The sequence below is a fragment of the Hevea brasiliensis genome, chromosome 16, assembly GCF_030052815.1.
Source record: "Hevea brasiliensis isolate MT/VB/25A 57/8 chromosome 16, ASM3005281v1, whole genome shotgun sequence".
Lineage (NCBI taxonomy): Eukaryota > Viridiplantae > Streptophyta > Magnoliopsida > Malpighiales > Euphorbiaceae > Hevea > Hevea brasiliensis.
In genome coordinates this window covers 58,274,455-58,294,054 of record NC_079508.1, presented here as the reverse complement: position 1 = coordinate 58,294,054, position 19,600 = coordinate 58,274,455, and the positions used below count along the sequence as shown (strand labels likewise).

The 19,600-nt window shown below is 33.8% G+C and overlaps 2 protein-coding genes and 1 non-coding gene across 4 annotated transcripts; 1 reads left to right on the top strand and 2 right to left on the bottom strand.

Moving 5' to 3' along the window:
• Positions 1-2,370: 2,370 nt before the first annotated feature.
• Positions 2,371-4,319, bottom strand: LOC110632182 (uncharacterized). Its single transcript, XM_021780303.2, has 3 exons — positions 4,167-4,319; positions 3,350-3,463; positions 2,371-2,734 (listed from the first exon to the last, which is right to left on the bottom strand). The coding sequence occupies exons 1-3, from the start codon at positions 4,182-4,184 to the stop codon at positions 2,603-2,605; spliced, it is 264 nt and encodes an 87-aa protein (XP_021635995.1). The 5' UTR covers positions 4,185-4,319; the 3' UTR covers positions 2,371-2,602.
• An 8-nt stretch (positions 4,320-4,327) lies between these two features.
• Positions 4,328-4,401, top strand: TRNAI-AAU (transfer RNA isoleucine (anticodon AAU)). Its single transcript has one exon. It is a non-coding gene; the product is annotated as a tRNA-Ile (tRNA).
• Positions 4,402-8,440: 4,039 nt separating this feature from the next.
• LOC110632170 (histidine kinase 1) lies at positions 8,441-16,407 on the bottom strand. Of its 2 annotated transcripts, XM_021780293.2 has the most exons (14): positions 15,984-16,407; positions 15,493-15,746; positions 14,898-15,140; positions 13,999-14,796; positions 13,584-13,831; positions 12,862-13,021; positions 12,266-12,392; positions 12,085-12,174; positions 11,387-11,575; positions 11,219-11,288; positions 10,965-11,007; positions 10,606-10,746; positions 9,058-10,233; positions 8,441-8,815 (listed from the first exon to the last, which is right to left on the bottom strand). In XM_021780293.2, the coding sequence occupies exons 2-14, from the start codon at positions 15,742-15,744 to the stop codon at positions 8,600-8,602; spliced, it is 3,753 nt and encodes a 1,250-aa protein (XP_021635985.2). In that variant the 5' UTR covers positions 15,745-15,746; positions 15,984-16,407; the 3' UTR covers positions 8,441-8,599. The 2 variants fall into 2 exon arrangements, with proteins under 2 accessions (XP_021635985.2, XP_021635983.2); XM_021780291.2 differs by lacking the exon at positions 15,984-16,407 and having other exon boundaries at positions 15,493-15,938.
• Positions 16,408-19,600: the final 3,193 nt, after the last annotated feature.

Below are 19,600 nucleotides of genomic sequence, written 5' to 3'. Positions count from 1 at the left end.
TGGTCCTCTTGGCTTGTTCACAAAACGTCAGAACCTCTTGACTTTGCTCCAGGAGGCATCGTAAAACTCCACCTTGATGCTCCAGATGAGGATTTCACGGAGACAGCACAAGCACTTCCCTTGGTGCAGTTCCAAAAGAGAAGATTGCATGTGGGTGCAGGTGCAAACACCAGGAAAACCCATATGAAGGAAAGTATCAAGAATTGAATCTTGAGGTTAAAATATGCCCCCCATTTCAACACCAACCTGAACTACTGGGGGGAAGAGGTAGGGAAGTGTTCTGCTTCTACTGCAGCCTGGGATTGCAAAACAGTAAGGAATGCAGTTGCAGTGAAGGTGACAGTGATGATTTACTAGACACCAAGAACAGTGTTTTGGATTACACAAGCTAGAAGATGGATGTGAGACCAAAACTAGTGTTTTTGGTTCCTGTTTAAAAACGAGTATGTAAACGAAAAACATGGGATTATTATTTTGTTTAAATAATCTTCTTTCACAATAAAAGAACTAGTGGCGGGTGAAGTATTGATTTGCACAACTAAAAATTTGAGGATCATTTGTCGAAACATTGAAACAATTAATTGGATTGGTACCCTCTCAAATTAGAACAAACACGATCCATAATGATTGCGCTATTTCAAACACTGAATTCAAATCAATGGTGGAGATTAATTTTTAGTCCCGAATATATAACTGCACATTTTCTTTTTTGAAAAAAAAGTTAAAAGTCTCAACCACTCATTTTGAATTCAAGAGTTGATGAATTTCCCACTGTGATAGTTTTCCCTTTTTCTCCTTTTTTGTTAATTCAGAAAAGCTGTGCACACCACCATCCGATGAAAATTTTCACTCCCATTGCATGGTGATTAGTTCATGAATCATTTTCCTTGATCTTTCACTTTAGAGTTGTGGATAAGCTGTGAGATGAGGATGAAGAAGTAGATGGAGGAAGGTAATCTATCTTAGTCAAGCACAAATGGAGATATACATAAGAGAGAGAGAGAGAGAGACAGTTGATAGCTCAACACATAACATAATTTCTACAAACCAAACAAATAATTATTCCAACCAACACTGCATGTTAACAAAATTAGATTCTGTGACAAGTTTGCCCCATGCTCCCTCTCTCAACATCTCTCTCCCTTATTATTGTTATTATCATTATTATTATTATTATTATCTTTTTTCCATAAAACGATAACAATATAGCATAATTCTTTATTACTTGATTTACCTCCGTTAGTCCTTGTACATCTACCATCTTTTAAAAAAAAAAACACACATTAGCTAGTTTGACATTTATATATGCTACCCTACAAAAGGCTCAACTTTTATGAGTTAAATCAAGTGGAGTTATAGTTCATAATCATGCCTGAACTATTTCACGGTCCCAAGGAAAAATCAGACATAACTCAGATCAAGACTGCATGAGAATTAGAAAATAATAATGATAGTAAATATGCTGTTGTGCTCACCATGTTTGCAGGCAAATGTAGCCTCAGATCCTGACACAGGTGGCACTAACTACTAAGACTGTCCTGATCTAAGCAAACTATCTTCATGGGATTGAGCATACATGCACGATTTTCCTTTGCATACTTTTTTTTTTATCTAAGAAAGAAAGTGTTTACTGATCAAAGGACTATGATGATTCTAACAAATATCTAACCACCTCCTTTTTCCTTCTAAATGGTTTCTCACCTTACTGAATGAGACTTCCATGAAAAGATTGCTTACTAAACACTGATCATATGAAGACTTTTAACAGAAAGTTATTTCAAGAACAAATGTCATGCTCTGCTGACGTTGAATAGTTTAGGTCCTTTAGGATCAAGGGAAACATCAGGCAAGTAAAAAAGATGAAAAATAGTCAGCTAACATCTGAAGGCAGCTTAATTCAGTATCAAAATGGCAAGTTGAGAGAACTAAATCATGGCTGACACAAGTTACTTTTGGAAAAAGGTATAACATAGAAAAGCCATGCAATGCCAATAAATTCAGGATTCCAACCTCCAAAAAAAGCACTCATTAGTATAATAATATATTACTGTTTATTTTAGAAAATTCACCCCCCTTTCGCACACACAAACAAGTGTAAAAATTATTTGGCAAAGTTTCTCTTATTGGGATTTTCTGTCAAATAAATAATTTTCTCAGAATGATATCGTTGTTGCTTATACTAAAAAATGGATAAGAGAAGTTTGGCCTACGCCAAGCCCCTGAACTGGGGTCAGAAATATTTGACTGTGCCAAGTAAGTCCATAATCAACTAGGCTGGCCTCTCAATTCTCAATTCTAGGAAGACCAAAAAGAACAGGTGCTTGTTTAAAGCAAAAAATTTCTAAATATTACAATTAAACCATCATAATATGAAAAGGAAACAATCCATATGGAACTAAAATAAGATGCAACTGTACAGATATCCCAGTATTCTACACCTCAAAGGATAGGCAAATTTTTGGCATGTCATATTAACAATATCTTCCCATGACAGCACAAGGAAATTATAAATCAAAAGGTTAATGATAGAAATGAGGATTTACTAGTCTTAGCAGCATGCCAATGACTCTGAACGTCAAATTCTCCATAACACTAACTCAACTTACAGTGCTCGAAAACTGTCTGCTTTATCAAGTCTGGCCATGCCTGAGCTTGATGATTCACCCATTGCATCAGGTGAAGCTGCTGTCTGGGCCAATTCTCTCTTCAGAGAAGTTGGCAGTCCTGAAATCTCCTGAATAATAAAAAAAAGAACAAATCCATTAGCATGTTTAAATTTTGGGTCACGTCTTTTTGAACTTCACCTTTTAGATTCGCTCTCCACAAGGAGTAAGTATTTAGATTGTTCATGTCCTAACAATATGGATAAAATTAGGAATAAATACATCCACCAAACAATTCATGTAGCTCACAGTAGGGATAAAATGAGAGAGTTTCGATTAAGATGGTTTGGCTATGTCCAGCATAGAGAATCAAATGCTCCAGTAAGGAAATGCGATAAATTTGTAATGGAAGGAGTGAGGAGGGAAAACGAGAGACCTAAAATGACCTTTTTTTTTCGGGGGGGTGGGGTTGTGGGAGGAAAGGGAAAGTAGTATCAAAAGATTTATAATTTTTGAATATTCATGCAGAATTAGTCTCTAAGAGAGCTGAATGGAAAAAAAAGGATCCATATGGTTGATCTCAACTAGTTTGAGATTAAAGTTTAGTTATTGTTGTTGTGTTATTTCTATATGTGGGTAATGGAAAACTCATGTAGTCTCTATATCAAATTACTTAACATACATAGCTAAATGAACTAACGTTGTTATTATTGCTGATGGAAACCTAAACAAGAAACCCAGATCACCTTCATTAAATGCAATCTCAAGTCACAAGGCCGAACTTGATTACCGATACATGCCATCACAAATTTTGAATATTGAAACAATACATCTGCAGCAGCTTGTTTTTTCTCTTCAACCTGCAAACAAATCATACCCATGACAATTAGGATGAGAATAAAGAAAACCAAAAGCAGAAAAAAAAAATTCCAGAGGAAAAAGTTAGTAAGATGCAGGTACACTGAATTAATGAGTATTAGGGAATTTGCAAGAAATAGTATGCTATAAAAAAAGGGGCAACAAGCAATAAAAGAAAAATCAACAAACAAAAAGAACACGAAGCACATGCTTATCCATAAAGATGTTTATATGAATGTCCCATATGAAGATTTCTTAGATAAAAGTTATACCCGATAAAAAAAAGGGAATTTACTCCAAAAGAACATTCAAATTCAACTTGCTGGACGTTCATGATATGGTTTTCAAAAATGAGTTAGAGAATCTCCCACAATCTATTGCGTTAATCTTCATTTGAATGGTCATAAAAGCCATTATTGTTCTTAAGTAAAGAAAGGAAAACAAAATTTCAGAACAAGTTAGTCCACAAAGTTTCAGACTAAAGCATCGATTGATTTGAAGATAATCTATCAAGCAAACAAAATCAACCCAGCACAGTTCATTTCGTGTAATATGAAGCAGAAAAAGAAAATGCTAAACATCGATTGATTTCCTTGTGGCGTTTGCAATTTAGGAGACAAACTAAACCAATTGAAACCAAACAGAGAAGAATTTGAAAATAAATAAAATAGCTGAAAATTGAAATCGAAGAACATGCAGTTCTACCTCGTAGTCTTCTTTCATGGCCGGAGCTCGTCCAGGATTTCCTTTGCTGAACCTTTCTGGATCGATGCTTGTGCTGTTATGTGCTGCTACTGGATAGTGTTAGGTTCCGATTTAGAATATTTTACTGCAACAAAAATACTATGGGAAAATATTCCTCATGTGGCCTATTAGCTCAGTTGGTTAGAGCGTCGTGCTAATAACGCGAAGGTCGCAGGTTCGATACCTGCATGGGCCAATTTATGAATTTTTGTTTTCATTTTTCAAAATTCTTTTTCTTCTAAATTATTTTATTTGTGATAAAACATATCAATAATGCAAATATATAATCGAAAATTTAATAAAATTTTCTTTCACATGAAAGATGAACTTTTTTTTTTCCTTTAAAAATATTTTATTTGAGAGCAAATACATTCTTAAAACAATAAAAAAAGTATTTAAACTGGTAGGTTCCTTTGTTTTCTAGAAAATATATTTTGAAAAATATTTTTTATATTTTTTAGTGTTTAGAATATTTAGAAAAATAAGTCTATGGAAAAAAATTTTTAATTAAAGGAAAAATTAAATCATTTTAAAAAAATAATTTTCTCTTTTTAAAAGAAGAAATTATTTTTAAAATTTTAATAAATTTATTAAAATATAAAAATAATATAAATACATATATAATTAGTTTAAAATTACAATTAAATAATAAAAAATATTTTTTAAAAATTATTTTTTATGAAAAATATTTTTCACATATAAATTATTTTCTAAGAATCTAATGAAGTTTTATAATTTTGCCTCACATGAAAAATAATGAAAAGAAAAAATAAATTTATAATAAGCAAACAAATTTTCTATTTTTCATAAATAACTATTTGCACTTTAATTATTTTTTTATTTAACAAATTTTATCTTTGCTTAAGGGTCTTAATAGCCGTAGTTTGATGGAAACTCCTAAATTGACTGTTCTCAAAGAATATATAAGTCTAGTAAGCATCAGATATTCAACAACTGATGTGAGACTTTACATACTTCTTTCATCCTATATCACAGAAAGCCTTTCAGTCCAACCCAAAAACTAACTCTGAGTTGAAAGTGGATATATAAATTTAGTGGGTGTCAGATATTAATGCGATGTGAAAATTTTTACGGGTATTTATTATAAAAAAAAAGGGTAAATTAAACAAAAATGCATTTTCCCATAACCCTCCCAAATGAAATTAGGCTCAGTCTGATCTCAGCTCCAAACTTTTCTAACAGTTTTGGCAAAATCATTTCCATTGGCATACAGAGACCGAAATTTACTGCAAGCATTTTTAATTGTTTTTTAACATTATATGTTGCGAGAAATATAAATACCCATATAGTTTTATTTCCCGGATGTTTTTATGGAAAAGGAAAAGAAAAGAACTGCTCTTCATTGTATGGTGTATTTACCCTTTTTTTTTTCTGGTGCAATTGGCTAAAGTTCATTGGTAGTGTATTTATTTTTTTCATATAAAAAATATTTAAAAAAAAAAATCTTCCACATTCTTTTCCCCTTTTTTGTGAACTTTACCCAGACAATCTCCCCCTCAGAAAATCCTAACAGTTTTTCTCTACAGTGTCCAAGAAAAAAAAACCACTGACTTGCTCATGATAAAAAAGGAATCAATAAGAAAATTAAGTGCTTATTTGACATTAAGTTTAGAGATTTCAAACTTTTTTTTGAATAAAAGTATCATTTTAGGTGTTGTTGAAAAAAAACAATTTAAAAAAGTTGTTTTGTTATTTTAGTATTTTTATAACTATAACTTATCAAATTAAATTTTAAATTATTTTTTAATACTTTCTAACTAATATATTTAAAAAATATTTTTCTCTAATAGCTAAGAGTTTAGAGGAAGAAGAAAAAAATCTCACAAAATTATTCCTTTAATGATCAATTATAATAGGAGAGTGGACTGTCAATATACCATATTACAACTTCAAACTTCAATATGCTATGGCTTCAACAAACAGGTATCATGATTGGAATCAGAGCTTTTGGAACTGATAACATGTTTTCCTTGGATGGGGTAGCCCAATATTTCTAGATTACTATTAAATGGAAGTTGCTTTGGTCTAGACCTTTTGACCTGAATTTTCATCCTATGCTAAGCTGTGGAAACAGCTTCTGTTGCACAGAATGTTTATGTGAATCTGAATACAATTTCAAAAATTCAATCATTGTATAGATATGGAGTTTTTTACTTTTCACAAGGAAAAAATGTCCAAATTTTTGGGAACATACATCATAAGAAAGATACCTGAAAAGAAAAAAAAAAAACTCCATAACTTAAGAAAACTGTTGACCAGAAATTCAGATAAATAGCTCTAAATTGAATGTAAATTCTAATTCCATCTTTATTTTGAACTTTGAATCATACAGACCTTAAACTATGTTGGGTATTCTATTAGCAATTGTGCACTGCCTTTTGGGGCATGAATGCTGCCTTCCAAGAACTTCTGCTAAATTATAAATTATTCAGCTTCATCTTGTGCTGCCGTCATGCATCACATTTTTTTTTCCTACGTTGACTGCAATTTTCACGTCAAATGAGTTTCAAGTATCAAAGCATTTTATAATATGTTCCTCAAAAGATACAAGCAATAGAAAAACCAAGCAAGCAAATGAAATTCAAAGGAAAAATCCCTTAATCTGTGGCAGAACATGGAAAATTGGGATACTTGTAAGCACATACAACTTTTTGAGTGAAATGATCCAACTTTAAATACAAAAACCACTTGAGATAATATTTTGTTACAAGTGGCAAGAAAAGTTAGTTTGTTTTTAGTGAGTGATAGAATGGTGGACACCATCAACTTGTAGTCAACTGGCTTTGTTAGATAAGCATCCATGCCCAGCTCCAAGCACTTAGCTTCATCCGATGACATTGACGGACTGCCAATGCAACAATGGGAATGTGAAACCCTGTTCCAGCTTCTGACTTTCTAATTGCTATTGTTGCTTCATAGCCATCCATTTTCGGCATCTGGTTTTTCAATTAGACAATAAGTTAGAACCCTTAAACCACAAAAATAATATACTAAGGCACTTTTATAAATCAACACAATAAAAAGAGCATGTTCATATGAATGTCCTATATGGGGATTTATTAGATACAAGTATGACACAAAAAAAAAAAAGGAATTACTCCAAAAGAAAACTCAAAATCAACTTGCAGGACATTCATGATATGGTTTTCAAAAAGGGGTTTGGAGAATCCCCCACAATCTATTGCGTTAATCATCATTTGAATGGCCATAGAACCCTTTATTGTTCTCAAGTAAAGAAAGGAAAACCAAATTTCAGAACAAGTTAGTCCACAAAGTTACAAACTAAAAATAGCGTGAACAAAACAGCCTAGCTGAATTTATTTATTTATTTATTTATTATTTAGATAAGCCTAGCTGAAATTTACGACCCTATAAGGTGTTGCAATTATATAATTAATGTTTCCAACAATACCAACTATTGATTTTAAAATCTCCACCATCAAGAGAGAGACAACATCGATTGATTTGAAGGTGATCTATCGAGCAAACAAATTCAACCCAGCAAAGTTCAGTTCGTGTAAAATGAAACAGAAAAAGAAAATGCTAACATGGATTGAAAATAATAAAAGAGTTGGAAATTGAAAGCGAAGAACATGCAGATCTACCTCGTAAGGAATGTTTTACTCAAAATTATTACTGGAGAAAATTTTTCAAATGGCCTATTAGCTCAGTTGGTTAGAGCGTCATAATCGAGAAAATGGAATAATCGAGAATCCTGAGTAATTGGCCGAGCCGCTAAAGTAGCTAAAGTAGTGATAAATCCTGTCAGTCAAATAGGTCCTAAAGAAAATCCATCAATTCCCAATCTCTTGAAAATAATAAGAGAACACATAATTTATTAAAAGGAGTTCAAGGGCGCATATACATATAGTATACCACTTAATTACTTTATTCCCTCTACGAGGGAAAAGGAAAATTAAGGAACTCGCAGATATCAGTAAAACTACAAATATTGTTAACTAAGGAGATCTTAAACCATGTTGGGTATTTCTATCTGCAATTGTGCACTGCCTTTTGGGTTATGAATGCAGCTTTTCAATCACCTCTTGTAAACCATAAATTAATCAGCTTCATCTTGTGCTGCTATCATGCATCACATTCTTTTACCTTCGTTGGCTGCATTTTTTATGTAAAATGAGTTTCAAGTATCAAAGCAACCTCGTTATAATATGTTCCTCAAAAGATACAAACAATAGAAAAACCAAGCAAGCAAATGAACTTCCAAGGAAAAAATCCCTTATTCTGTGACAGGACACGGAAAATTGGGATTATTTCTAATCACATACATGTTATATTATATTTTGAGTGAAATGATCCAACTTTACATCCAAAAACCACTTGAGATAATATTTTGTTACAAGTGACAAGAAAAGTTAGGTTGTTCGTTTAGTGAGTGATAGAATGGTGGATACCATCAGCTTGTAGTCAATTGGCTTTGTTAGATACGCATCCATGCCCACCTCCAAGCACTTAGCTTCATCCGATGACATTGCATGGGCTGTCAATGCAACAATGGGAATGTGAAATCCTGTTCCAGCTTCTGACTTTCTAATCGCTTTTGTTGCTTCGTAGCCATCCATTTTTGGCATCTGGTTTTTCAATTAGACAATATATTAGAACTCTCAAACCACAAAAATAATATAGAAAGGCTTTAGTAGTAAATTGAATTGATATGTTCAATGAACAAATATACAAAGGCACTTTTATCAATTTATGGTAGCATTTGTAACAAATTATAAGCATATTCCAAATGCTAACTTACTATTGATTTAAGATTTACATTATATCCAAGATTAAATTGATTAAATGTGCATTGTATCTGATTTCTCACCTGACAATCCATGAGGATCAAGTCATATGGCAGGCAATCCTGAATCTCAGTTTGTGAACCTTTATTTCCATCTTGCTCGAGAGATTCTCTTCTACCCTCTTTTGCGTTAAGTAGGCAATTTAGAGCATCCACTGCTTGCAGTCCATCTCCCACAGCAGTAACTGTAGCTCCCATTTTTTCTAACATGATAGCTGCAACTCTTTGCAGAACTGGAGTATCTTCTGCTAGAAGGATCCTTAGTCCCTCCAGAGCTTTCCGTTCATTCACAGCTTTGCTGGAGCATGAATTAGCTTTCCCTTTAGGACAACTACTTTCTGAATGTTGTTCCCAGTGCTTTGAACTTTCACTTTCAGAGACTGTTGAAAAAGGTGCTTGTTTCTTGTTCATCAACATAGCTGTTTCCTCTTTGGCATCAGGCAAGTTGAGGTTGATTTGACATGTATCCTCCCTCCCCAAATTATTTTCTTCTGAATGCAGATCAGTCAATTCAACTAAACTCCCCTTAAATGTTTGATACTGTGATGGACATGTGATCCGTCCTCCATCTTTCTGTTTCTCCCCATGAAGAAATGCATTTAGAGCATTAGAATTACCCATTTCAGGCATATCAGAATCTTCAGAACTTGCATTGTCAAACTGAATGGAATCAATCTCGAGACATTCATGCATATCATCATCTTTTGCTATAGCTCTCACAGCATTCAAACTTTTCTTTTGTTGTTCCTTTATGACAGTTTCCAAAATCTGAATCATTTTTGCCTTGTATAGAGGTTTATTGACCATCAATATATGCCCCTTCCTTCGGAGCTCCATCTTTATTGCATTAGAAGTATCATGATTTAGCATCCAGGCAAATGTGGCTTTCCCAGAGAACTTATCAAGGAAGTTAAGTTGTTCCTTCCATATATTTGTACTCAAGTCAAGCAACCCTATATCCACAACTATTACAAATAAAGGGTCCCTAACATCTTGTATATTGAGAACTTCTGCTTTTAACGGTTCATTCAAAGAACACTGAACCTCAAAGGCACTATCGTGTCTTCTAGAGTAAAAGAGCTCCTGAAGAACTTGTGTCAACTCATTCCACTCAGATACTCCTAAAGAGGGCAGTCCAATTTTACGCAACCATTGGGACATGACAACTCTACCCATAGAGCCATATAATGCTAGCAGAGTCTGCATTCATAATTGCAAAATGTCAATGCTATTGGATATTTACTTTGATAAGTGGAATTGACGACAACCATTCACAAACTTTTGGCTATGTTTATTTTTATATTTAGACTAGAAATTGAAAGGGTTTGATTGTGTTTCGTGCATGTCTCAGGCATTTGTTCTCTAATTCTGCATTTTTTTTTTCGTAGGATTGGGAATGGACAAATTGAAAATAAAATCAGGGTTATCTTGAAACAAACTCAGTCAAATTTTACATTATGATTGGATGTTCTTCTCAATTCCTTTAGTGATATGAACAGTTATTGATATCTCTACCATCTGACTTGATAGCATGTTGAAGAAAGGCTTTATTTCCAAAGAGGGTAGTCTTACCACAACATTATGCCTGGCAAAATCTACTTGGCAATTCTGCTCTGCACCATCTACAGTTGTACTAAGCAGCAAGTAAAGCCGCATTAGAGTTCCTGGTCCATTCTTCTTTACAACTTTTATTTCTCCACCCATCTTGTGAACCTGCCATCACAACACAGTTGGAAAATGGAAAATATTTTCAAATCAGAGCATAAGATAAGACAACATTCTTTTAACAAATTTAGAATGAGATTTAAAATTCATTAAGATAGTCTCCCAAACCTGATAGTTTTAAAGGTCATAGAATTGCACATTAAAGAAATCAATGGTTTGTATGCTAAGGTGTGTTCAATTTTCTCTGTAATGTAGTAGAATCTTACCAAGGTTCGAACAATACAGAGTCCAAGACCAGTGCCACCATGCCTGAAATAGAGAAATGTTAAAACTATATTAGAATCTCTCAGAATTTCAATTATTGATTTCACTATTTATTTATTTTGGCAGTTCAACTATGAATTTGTATGCAATAAAGACTCCATGTGCATTGGTTAAAACCGTCATTCTATTAACTTATGCCAGGTGTTAGCAGTTTGATTCTTTCAATTGTTGAGAGATAAATTGTTTTGCTACTCACAATCTAGTTGTTGAGGGATCTGCCTGCTCAAAGCTTTCAAATACTGATTCCCATTTGCTTGGGTCAATTCCTGCAAATATGGGAAACAATCTAATATTAATTATCTGAATGGAATGTTTACTTTTCTAACTGTATATACAGATTTCTGGACATTTTCAAGGTTTATACCACAGCCTGTGTCATCAACTTCAAACCAAAGAATCACTTTATTTTCTTTCTTAGAGGTCTTCTTCATGTGGTTCCCCTGCTGCCTCAATTTTGTCTTAAGTGCACACCGTGCTTTCTTCTGATCAAGGGGAAGCTTTGTGGTCTCATTGAAAGCAATTTCACACCAACCACGGAGAACAATGTGACCCGCTGCAAGTTATTTGAAACGTTTATGCAAGAGAAACAAAGTACATAACTTTTTTGAATACAGAAGTTGCTTAAGGCCGTCCTTCAATTTTCATTTGACAAAAAATTGGAACTAAGTAATTTGTTAATCATGGATTTGTTTGGTTGTAAATACATTGATCAATTACTAACAACACTTGGTACTATAGATGCTAATCATAAGCTCTCATTCTTATGAAAGGTTCTGAAATCAGTTTCAGCCACCTACTCCATTATTCTAAATGAAACTTACTCGAAGAAATAAAACTCATTATTTTCTTCAACCTCAAGCTTTTCTAAAACCTAAAAGAGGCAAAAAATGGTTTTATAATTTAGTTGGAAAAGATATAAGGTCATTAAAATGTTATTTCTTTCTATGGTTAGGTGTTTTAACACTTTCTGTCTGCAAAATGGATAACTTTGTTCGCTTGTATCGTTATGGTAAACGTCTACTAAGAGCTAGCAAAGTTGGCAATACAAAATATTGTTCTTACATGTTGTAAACTTGATAGAATTGCTAATGAGATTTGCAAATATTTGCACAACTCTGGCTGAGTCTCCTCGAACAAATTTTGGCATATCATCTGTAAAATAAAAAGATATCAGTAGAAATGCACATGAGAAACAGAAACCAGAGGCTAATAATATATCAATTGATATCCAAAGTACTTCTACCAGAAAGATCTAAAACAGCCTCCACATTGTGGTTAATGCACTGCACAGAGAACATATCCATGAGTCCTTCAAGTTCTCGTCCCAGGTCAAACTCAGTATCTTCCAACACTAGCTTTCCAGATTCAACCTGTGAATTATTTTCAAAAGCAGAAGTGTATATATATATATATATATATATATATATATATATATATATATATATATATATATATATATATATTAGAAATGCAATATTACAGTTAAAGCTAAGTGATCTAAGGTCTGGCTGCTACTTGTGAACTCATAATAGCACTGAAATGAAACAAGCAAATATTGAAGTTGGTTTTTTTTTTTTTTTCTTTTTTCAAATGCCAGTATTAAGTTTGGGTTTTCACAATTCTGAATGAAACTGCAAATGGTTTAGTATTCTTTTTGTGGTGTGGAAAATGGCGGGAAGTGAGACTAATACTTCTACCCTCAACACTGCATAATGAACATTATTGCAGCATCAAATGTTATGGTGTGTTTATATTCAGAAACTGGTTTGATCAGTTTCATAATTGATAAACTGCTCACAAATCAAAAGACTTGGATCTTGCTGCTTGCTGATACCTCACCTTGCTCAAATCTAATATATTGTTAAGAAGCCGAAGTAGAGCTGTGGAGCATTTTCTAATCTGAGTGACGGTTGCATATTGTTCATTTGTCAAACAATCATCAGAGATAAGAATATCCAGCAACCCAATCACGGCAGCCATAGGAGTCCTCAATTCATGACTGTAAACAAAACATAAATAAATAGTTACTTTCCATTGTGTCTTTGGACAAGTAACAATAATGAAACCATGATACATGTTGATTTTACATCAAAACAGGATCAAAATCATTTGTTACCAACAAAATCCATCCGTTACCAGTATTCCAAGAAGGATCAATGCAGGCAACAGTTCTTTCTAGGAAATCACAGATGAATGCAATTTCTATGCTACATGCTACATCTCTGAAGAAGTCTGTGGAGCATAGATATGACTTGGATGCCTAAAACTATATATTATGCATTTATTGCCTTTCTACTAAAATCCAACTGTAGCCTATGGCTCGTCCTTTATGAATCAGCTACATTTATTTTTCAAGGATGGCAGCCCAGGGGGAAAAATGGATGAAAGAAATAAAAAAGTAAGACAGGTTACCATGTGCCATAGTTAATCAAGATACATCGGGGTCCAAAAATACCCAGTTTCTGAGATAATATGGGCTTTTTACTGATTTAGAACACTTGCATTGAATATTTAAGCTCCAAAAAAAAATTGCTAACTTTGTAGATTTTAAAGCCACTTACCTCATGTTTGCTAGAAATTGGCTTTTGTAATTATTGGATGCCTCCGCCCTTCTTCTTGCATCCAGATGGCTTATCAGCTCTGCTCTCAGCTTCATTTCCTTTGATACTCCATTTGTGAGAATTAATATGCAGACGCATCCAATGACTAGTATGCATACGGATGCAGAAATCAGTATAAGCAATGTTTTGAAAGCTCTCTCATCTACCTTCCCCATTATATATCTTCTAGGAATGATGATAACCCCCACCTGCACAAAGAGTACTTTTGCTAAATGCTACAAAATATGGTGAGTGTAACTCAATAACAATAAGTGAGAATCTTTCAGGTCTGCATTTTATACTCTTAAGGTTTAACAAGGAAGTAGATATATGCATGCCTCTATGACAATGCACAGAAAAATAGGTTAATGCTTACTATAGGCAGTCTCTTTAGATTTAGAAAAAATGAATCAATGTAATATTGTTGGTGGCCAAGCTTCGCATTCTCTACATGAACAATGTGCCCTGGAGGAAACTTGTTTCCATAGACTCTCTCTAACCACTGAGCTCCCATTTGTATTATTTGATCCTCAGAATCAACAGCCATCATAAGCTTGGGCCCTGTTGTTGAATTTCTTAAGAGAGGAGCATTTGTGGAAGTAGCCAGTAAATAACCCTCTTGAGAGGTCAGATAGATGTGTCCACCATGGACTTCAACAAGTTCTCTCATCAGCTGGCCTACGCTGGAGAGCGCAGTAGTAACTCCTACAACGGCCACTATGCTTTTGTTGGAAGCATCCCTTACAGGCAATGCTGCTGAAAGCAGTGGTGAATCAGTATACTTGCTTACTGCCACATGCCAGGAAGCAACCCCATCTGGTACTTGTGAAAAGCCTGCAATATTGATTAGATCATCTGGTGGAATTTGGCTTGCTTTTCCTTTCTTTTCACCTGTTAGAGGATCAAGTGGTTCACGGTACCAAATTGCTGAAAGGTTACCATGAATGGATTGTTCATTCCACTTTTGATGTGAGGACAACTTATTGACATCATAAGGCTCATTGCCACTGATTGAATAATTTACAAGATTAGAATAGATATAGAATGTACTGTTACTGCGATAATCTCTGTGGAAAGCCTGAACAAAGCCATTTCTGTAAGTTATAGTTATGGCATTGAGAGCTTTGCGACTCGCAAACAGTGCCCAAGTCACATCCCTCATTACTTCATACAGCTGAAAAAAAAAATTATAAATAGTGCTGCTAAAAAAGTTTCAAACATTAGCTTTATTCTTGCAGGTGCTACTGTAAGTACCAAAAGAACAGAATAACTAACCTCAACTTGTTCAGCTTGAGTAGCTGGCTTGCTATACCGTCTTATTACATACTCTGACAGCTTAACCTGGGCTGTAGTTATCTCAGAAGTAGAATTCAAAATGTTCCACATTCTTAATATGGGGCGTTGTAGAAGTTCATAACGAAGGCCAGAAGCTAAGGTGTCTAGTGACCTTTTTGTATAACTCCTTGTGAAATGCCATGTTAGAATGGTTAGCAGCCCAATCAAAATAGCTAGCATGACCTGCATAAAGCAATTAAGAGAAAATAATGTATTCATTAACCAAAATTGCTGTTTACCGTGTACAAAATCAAATTTTCTCACTTAGTGAATGGCAGGTTCTCACTATAAGACATAAAATAAACAGAAATTGCATATAAAGCAACTATAAGATTGAAATTTAACTTGAGGAAAAGGGTTTATCTATCAAGTTCACATTGGTCACATGACAACGATAAATATCCATGTACTCACATATCAATAGCCCAATAAGTTGTTGCCTTTGCTCATTTGAGTTGATTGAATTTTATAATTGTGTAACTGAATTTCCACTTAGTACAACAGTACATGGAGAAGAGAGAGAGACTGCACTAACCATGATAGCCAGACGAACCACGAAAACACTGTAGTATGATGAGAGACAATGAGTACTTGCATACTGGAAGTCATCTTGTTCGACATCCCTATGGAAAATTCTTCTACCAGTAGGAGGTGTGTTCCTTCTCCAAGAACTGAAAAAACCCAGAAATTTATCACACACCTTTCTTGAAGGACAACCCATTGGTGCATTTACAGTTGGTGAATCTTCAAGACTTGTGGAATAGCTGCTATCTGCTTTCTCTGCCATTTCTGAAAGCAGACGTATTATATCATTTAGAAGAACTTATGCTGCTTTTGTTTATGTATGATAGTCGATCAAAGAAAGATGCTGTGTCAGTGTGTGATTTGAGTGGGATGTGTATAAATATGCTGGTTCATGTGTCATTCCCCACTTTTTCATGGCAAGGCACAAGTTGCTGCAATTTCCAAAGTGGGGAAGAGTGGCATTTTACTCCTCAACCACAACAATACTGCCACATCTCTTACCCTTTATTCATTTGCCTTGGCTAAATTCAGCAATGTAAAAAAATTGAGGGGTGGACTGTGAAATTCAGCCGTGCCAAGGCTATTTTTATTGTACTGAAAATTCCTTGGCCAAGGGTGTTGCTGTTTGTTTTTGCGGACTCCTTGGAAATATATTGAGGTGGGTCAGATTGGACCCACACCTCTTGTGTCTTTAAGTAGTCTGAGAAGTGAGTACCTAAAAACTTTATGTTATTATTGAGGTGGGGAAATTTGCTTAAATTGGGGGGACTGTGAACAGTCAACTGCCTTAACTACAAACAGAACAAAATTTTGAATCTATTCAAAAAAACTATTTTCAATCTTGATTTTAGATATTTATCAACAAAACTTCAAATTTCTGAGTTCTGAATAAGCAATCAATGGTTTTGACAGTTGCTTTCTTGAGTTGATAAAGACACACAAATGAAAATTCATGGCTGGACTTCGCCCAAATTGTCCCAAGGTGGTGTAAATTCATTAGCCATTAATAAAATGGAAAAACAAGCTTTTGACAGAGAGAAAGAGAGAGAGCGTCCTCGTACTCCCTATCAAATATCAATTGGTGAACACTTGGAGGATTTTGGAATCAAGCATTCAGTGGAGTAGAGTGGACTGACCATCGTCAATTGAGGTGAATTGAAATAAAAAGAAGAGAAAAGAAAAGAAAGTAGCAGAGAAAGAGACAGTAGCTTTCAACTGGAAAATCCCAGTGGGTCGTTTTCATTTGTTATGATGTTCCATTGTTTAGTTGGTTGGGTGGAAATGATGTGGAATTGTGCTCGTGGCCGGACCTGGTGGAAATTCTGAACCTGAAACCCCAAAAAGAAATGTTTTTACTTTCTATAAACAAGAAAAGCAAATCAAATCCAAGACACTGTAGAAAGTAGGGAATCACACGGCAGGATTGTTGCTTTCTTTGCAAGCTACAGATGTGATATGGGGTAAAAATCATAGAAAATGATAAAAGATGGATTTAAATTACTATAATTTGCATCTACCAGTCTTCGAGAGATAAGGATAGATAATGTATTAGAGATAAAGATAGATAATGGATTTAAATTATCTTTGAGGGGACGGCTTATAATTAATAAAATCCATTGTTGATAAGACTAAACGAGAAGTGTGTAATTAAGATGATGGTTAATTAATTAAATTGCAAATTAAGCATAGGTGTGAAGTATGTGGATTGACTTTGTTTACTTCATCCTCTAGAGCAAAGCTTTTGTGACTCCACTTCACCAATCCATCATCTGTATACATGGCGCAAATGGCTTATTTCAAAAACCACCACCTTAGAAGAGGTGAGGTCATAGTTTACCACTAAATCAATATTTCTTAATGTCCAGAAGTCTCCACTCTATCCTCCTTCATCCTCTGTTGCCTTGCCAACATGAGAACACAATGACAAAGAACATATCATCAACTATATGTATGTTTTCTTTGTTTTTAGGCCGCTATATAATCAGCTAGTGGCATTTTTATTTTAACTTTTTAGAGTGGGAGAACCAACTCTTATCATCAATGTTTTAATCAAACTAAAGTTTGGAAGTTTTTTTTTTCATAATGGGTCAAAAGTTCTTTTGTTTTCTCCTTGAATTAATAAATATTTCATTAGTTTCCTAATTTTAAAATTAATTATTTGTTTTAATCATATTGAAAATTAAGTTTGATGTGATATAACTAAACTAACGTGAAGTATCACTTGTAGTAGAGCTGGCCATTTTGATAAACCTAATAACTCGACATGCAGTTAAATTGGTTTAGGTTTAGCATAAATAAATTTAGGCATGCTAAAAATAAGAGTTTAATTAGATTGACCTGTTTAACTCAGTTAAATACAAAATAATTTATTTATTTAATCATAATAATAAGTTAACAGGTTAATTTTGATACATTTAAACCTATTATAACTCGTATTATCTACATATTAAAATTACGCAATTTCATTTATATGCGCAAATATAAAAGCTAAACCTAAATCTAAACTACTTCATATTCAATAATCTAACTTTATCAACAATTTTATAGAAGACAATGATATTGTGAAGCTCATATTCATAACGTGAACATTTATTATGTCTGTATAATTTTATTTAATTTTGTTATTTGGATGATATTTAATGTTTGTATGATATTTGAATATTTAGTCGATCTTTGAATAATTGAATGTTTAGATGTTTGGATATTTAGATGATTTTTGAATACTTACGTGATGTTTAATATTTTGATTATGTTACTTAATATGTGTTTTAGCATAAACAGGTTAAATGTATCTCACGGATTAAAAGTATTGTGTCATGTGAGATTTATAATGACTTATTTATTTAAATGAATAATATGTTATATCATGTCATATAACACGTTAATGACCCATTTATTTAAACGGGTTATATGGGTTGTGTCACATAACCTGTTTCGTAAACATATCCATTTTAAGGTTGAATATTTGGACATGATTAATTAAATAGGTCATATTCGAATTAGGTTTTTTTTTTTTTTTTTTTTTCTTTTCATGTTATACATATAAGTTGTCCCACCACCCGTTTGTGTCCTGCGAACACGAATTGCCATCACATAAATAATGTTAATATGTATTCTGACAGCGAGATAAGTACACAAGTGTTAGTCAATCCTATTAATATAGATAAGAAATATGAATAAAATAACAATTCTTAAGCCCAAAGGGGACTTTCAAGCCACGATAGTTATCTTGAAAACAAAGGGATTAAAGAATGTGAACGCCCTATATAAAAATATAGAATAAAAAAAAGATTAAAAGCCATTATCAGGATCAGACAAAGAATCAAAGAGGGGATGCGATAACATATAAGATAATATGCAAGAACCAATGTGAGAATTGATAGGCTTTTCACACAAAAAGAGCATTTGATTCGTTGCTTCCACACTTGAAAAAGCAGTATGTGGTCATTGAGAGAGGTAGTGGTGAAGATTTAAAGTGAGAATATCAAACAGAAAATTACAACCATACGTTCCAAGTTGGTGCTCCAAATGCATATATTAATATGATAAATAAAGGACATACACGTAGTTGACATATTCTAAATGTGGGTTTGCGCGTGGCAACCTCCGAGGGCTATTATGGTCCACCATCCACTTCTAATTTGTTAATTGCTACAGGAAAAAAAAATGTTGCTTGCTATTTCATGGACTATTTTGATATGGACTGTGATAGACAAGGACTCCACCATAAGTGGCTGCCACCCAAAAAACAAAAAATTGTTGAGCTAGTTAGATATATGGCTGCCAAGCAAATGCCCATGAAGAAGGTGATAGTTGGAGGCCATAAGAAGCAGAAAAAGGACTCTTTAGATATTTTTTTGATGTTGATGCAAGAATCAGAATAAAGGCAGCAACAATCTTACTTACCTTCATTTTCTAAAGAAAATGAACATATATGATGCATGTGAGAGCAAATCAATGAACATGATATCGTTCCATGCATCACCAAACATATGCCTTTTTCTAGGCTATATATGAACATTTGGCAGATGTAGGGGGGAACTTCTTGGAAGAAAATGATTGTTAACTAATTCTATTGACACTCACTCGAAAAAGGAGAAGAAAACAAGAGATGATTG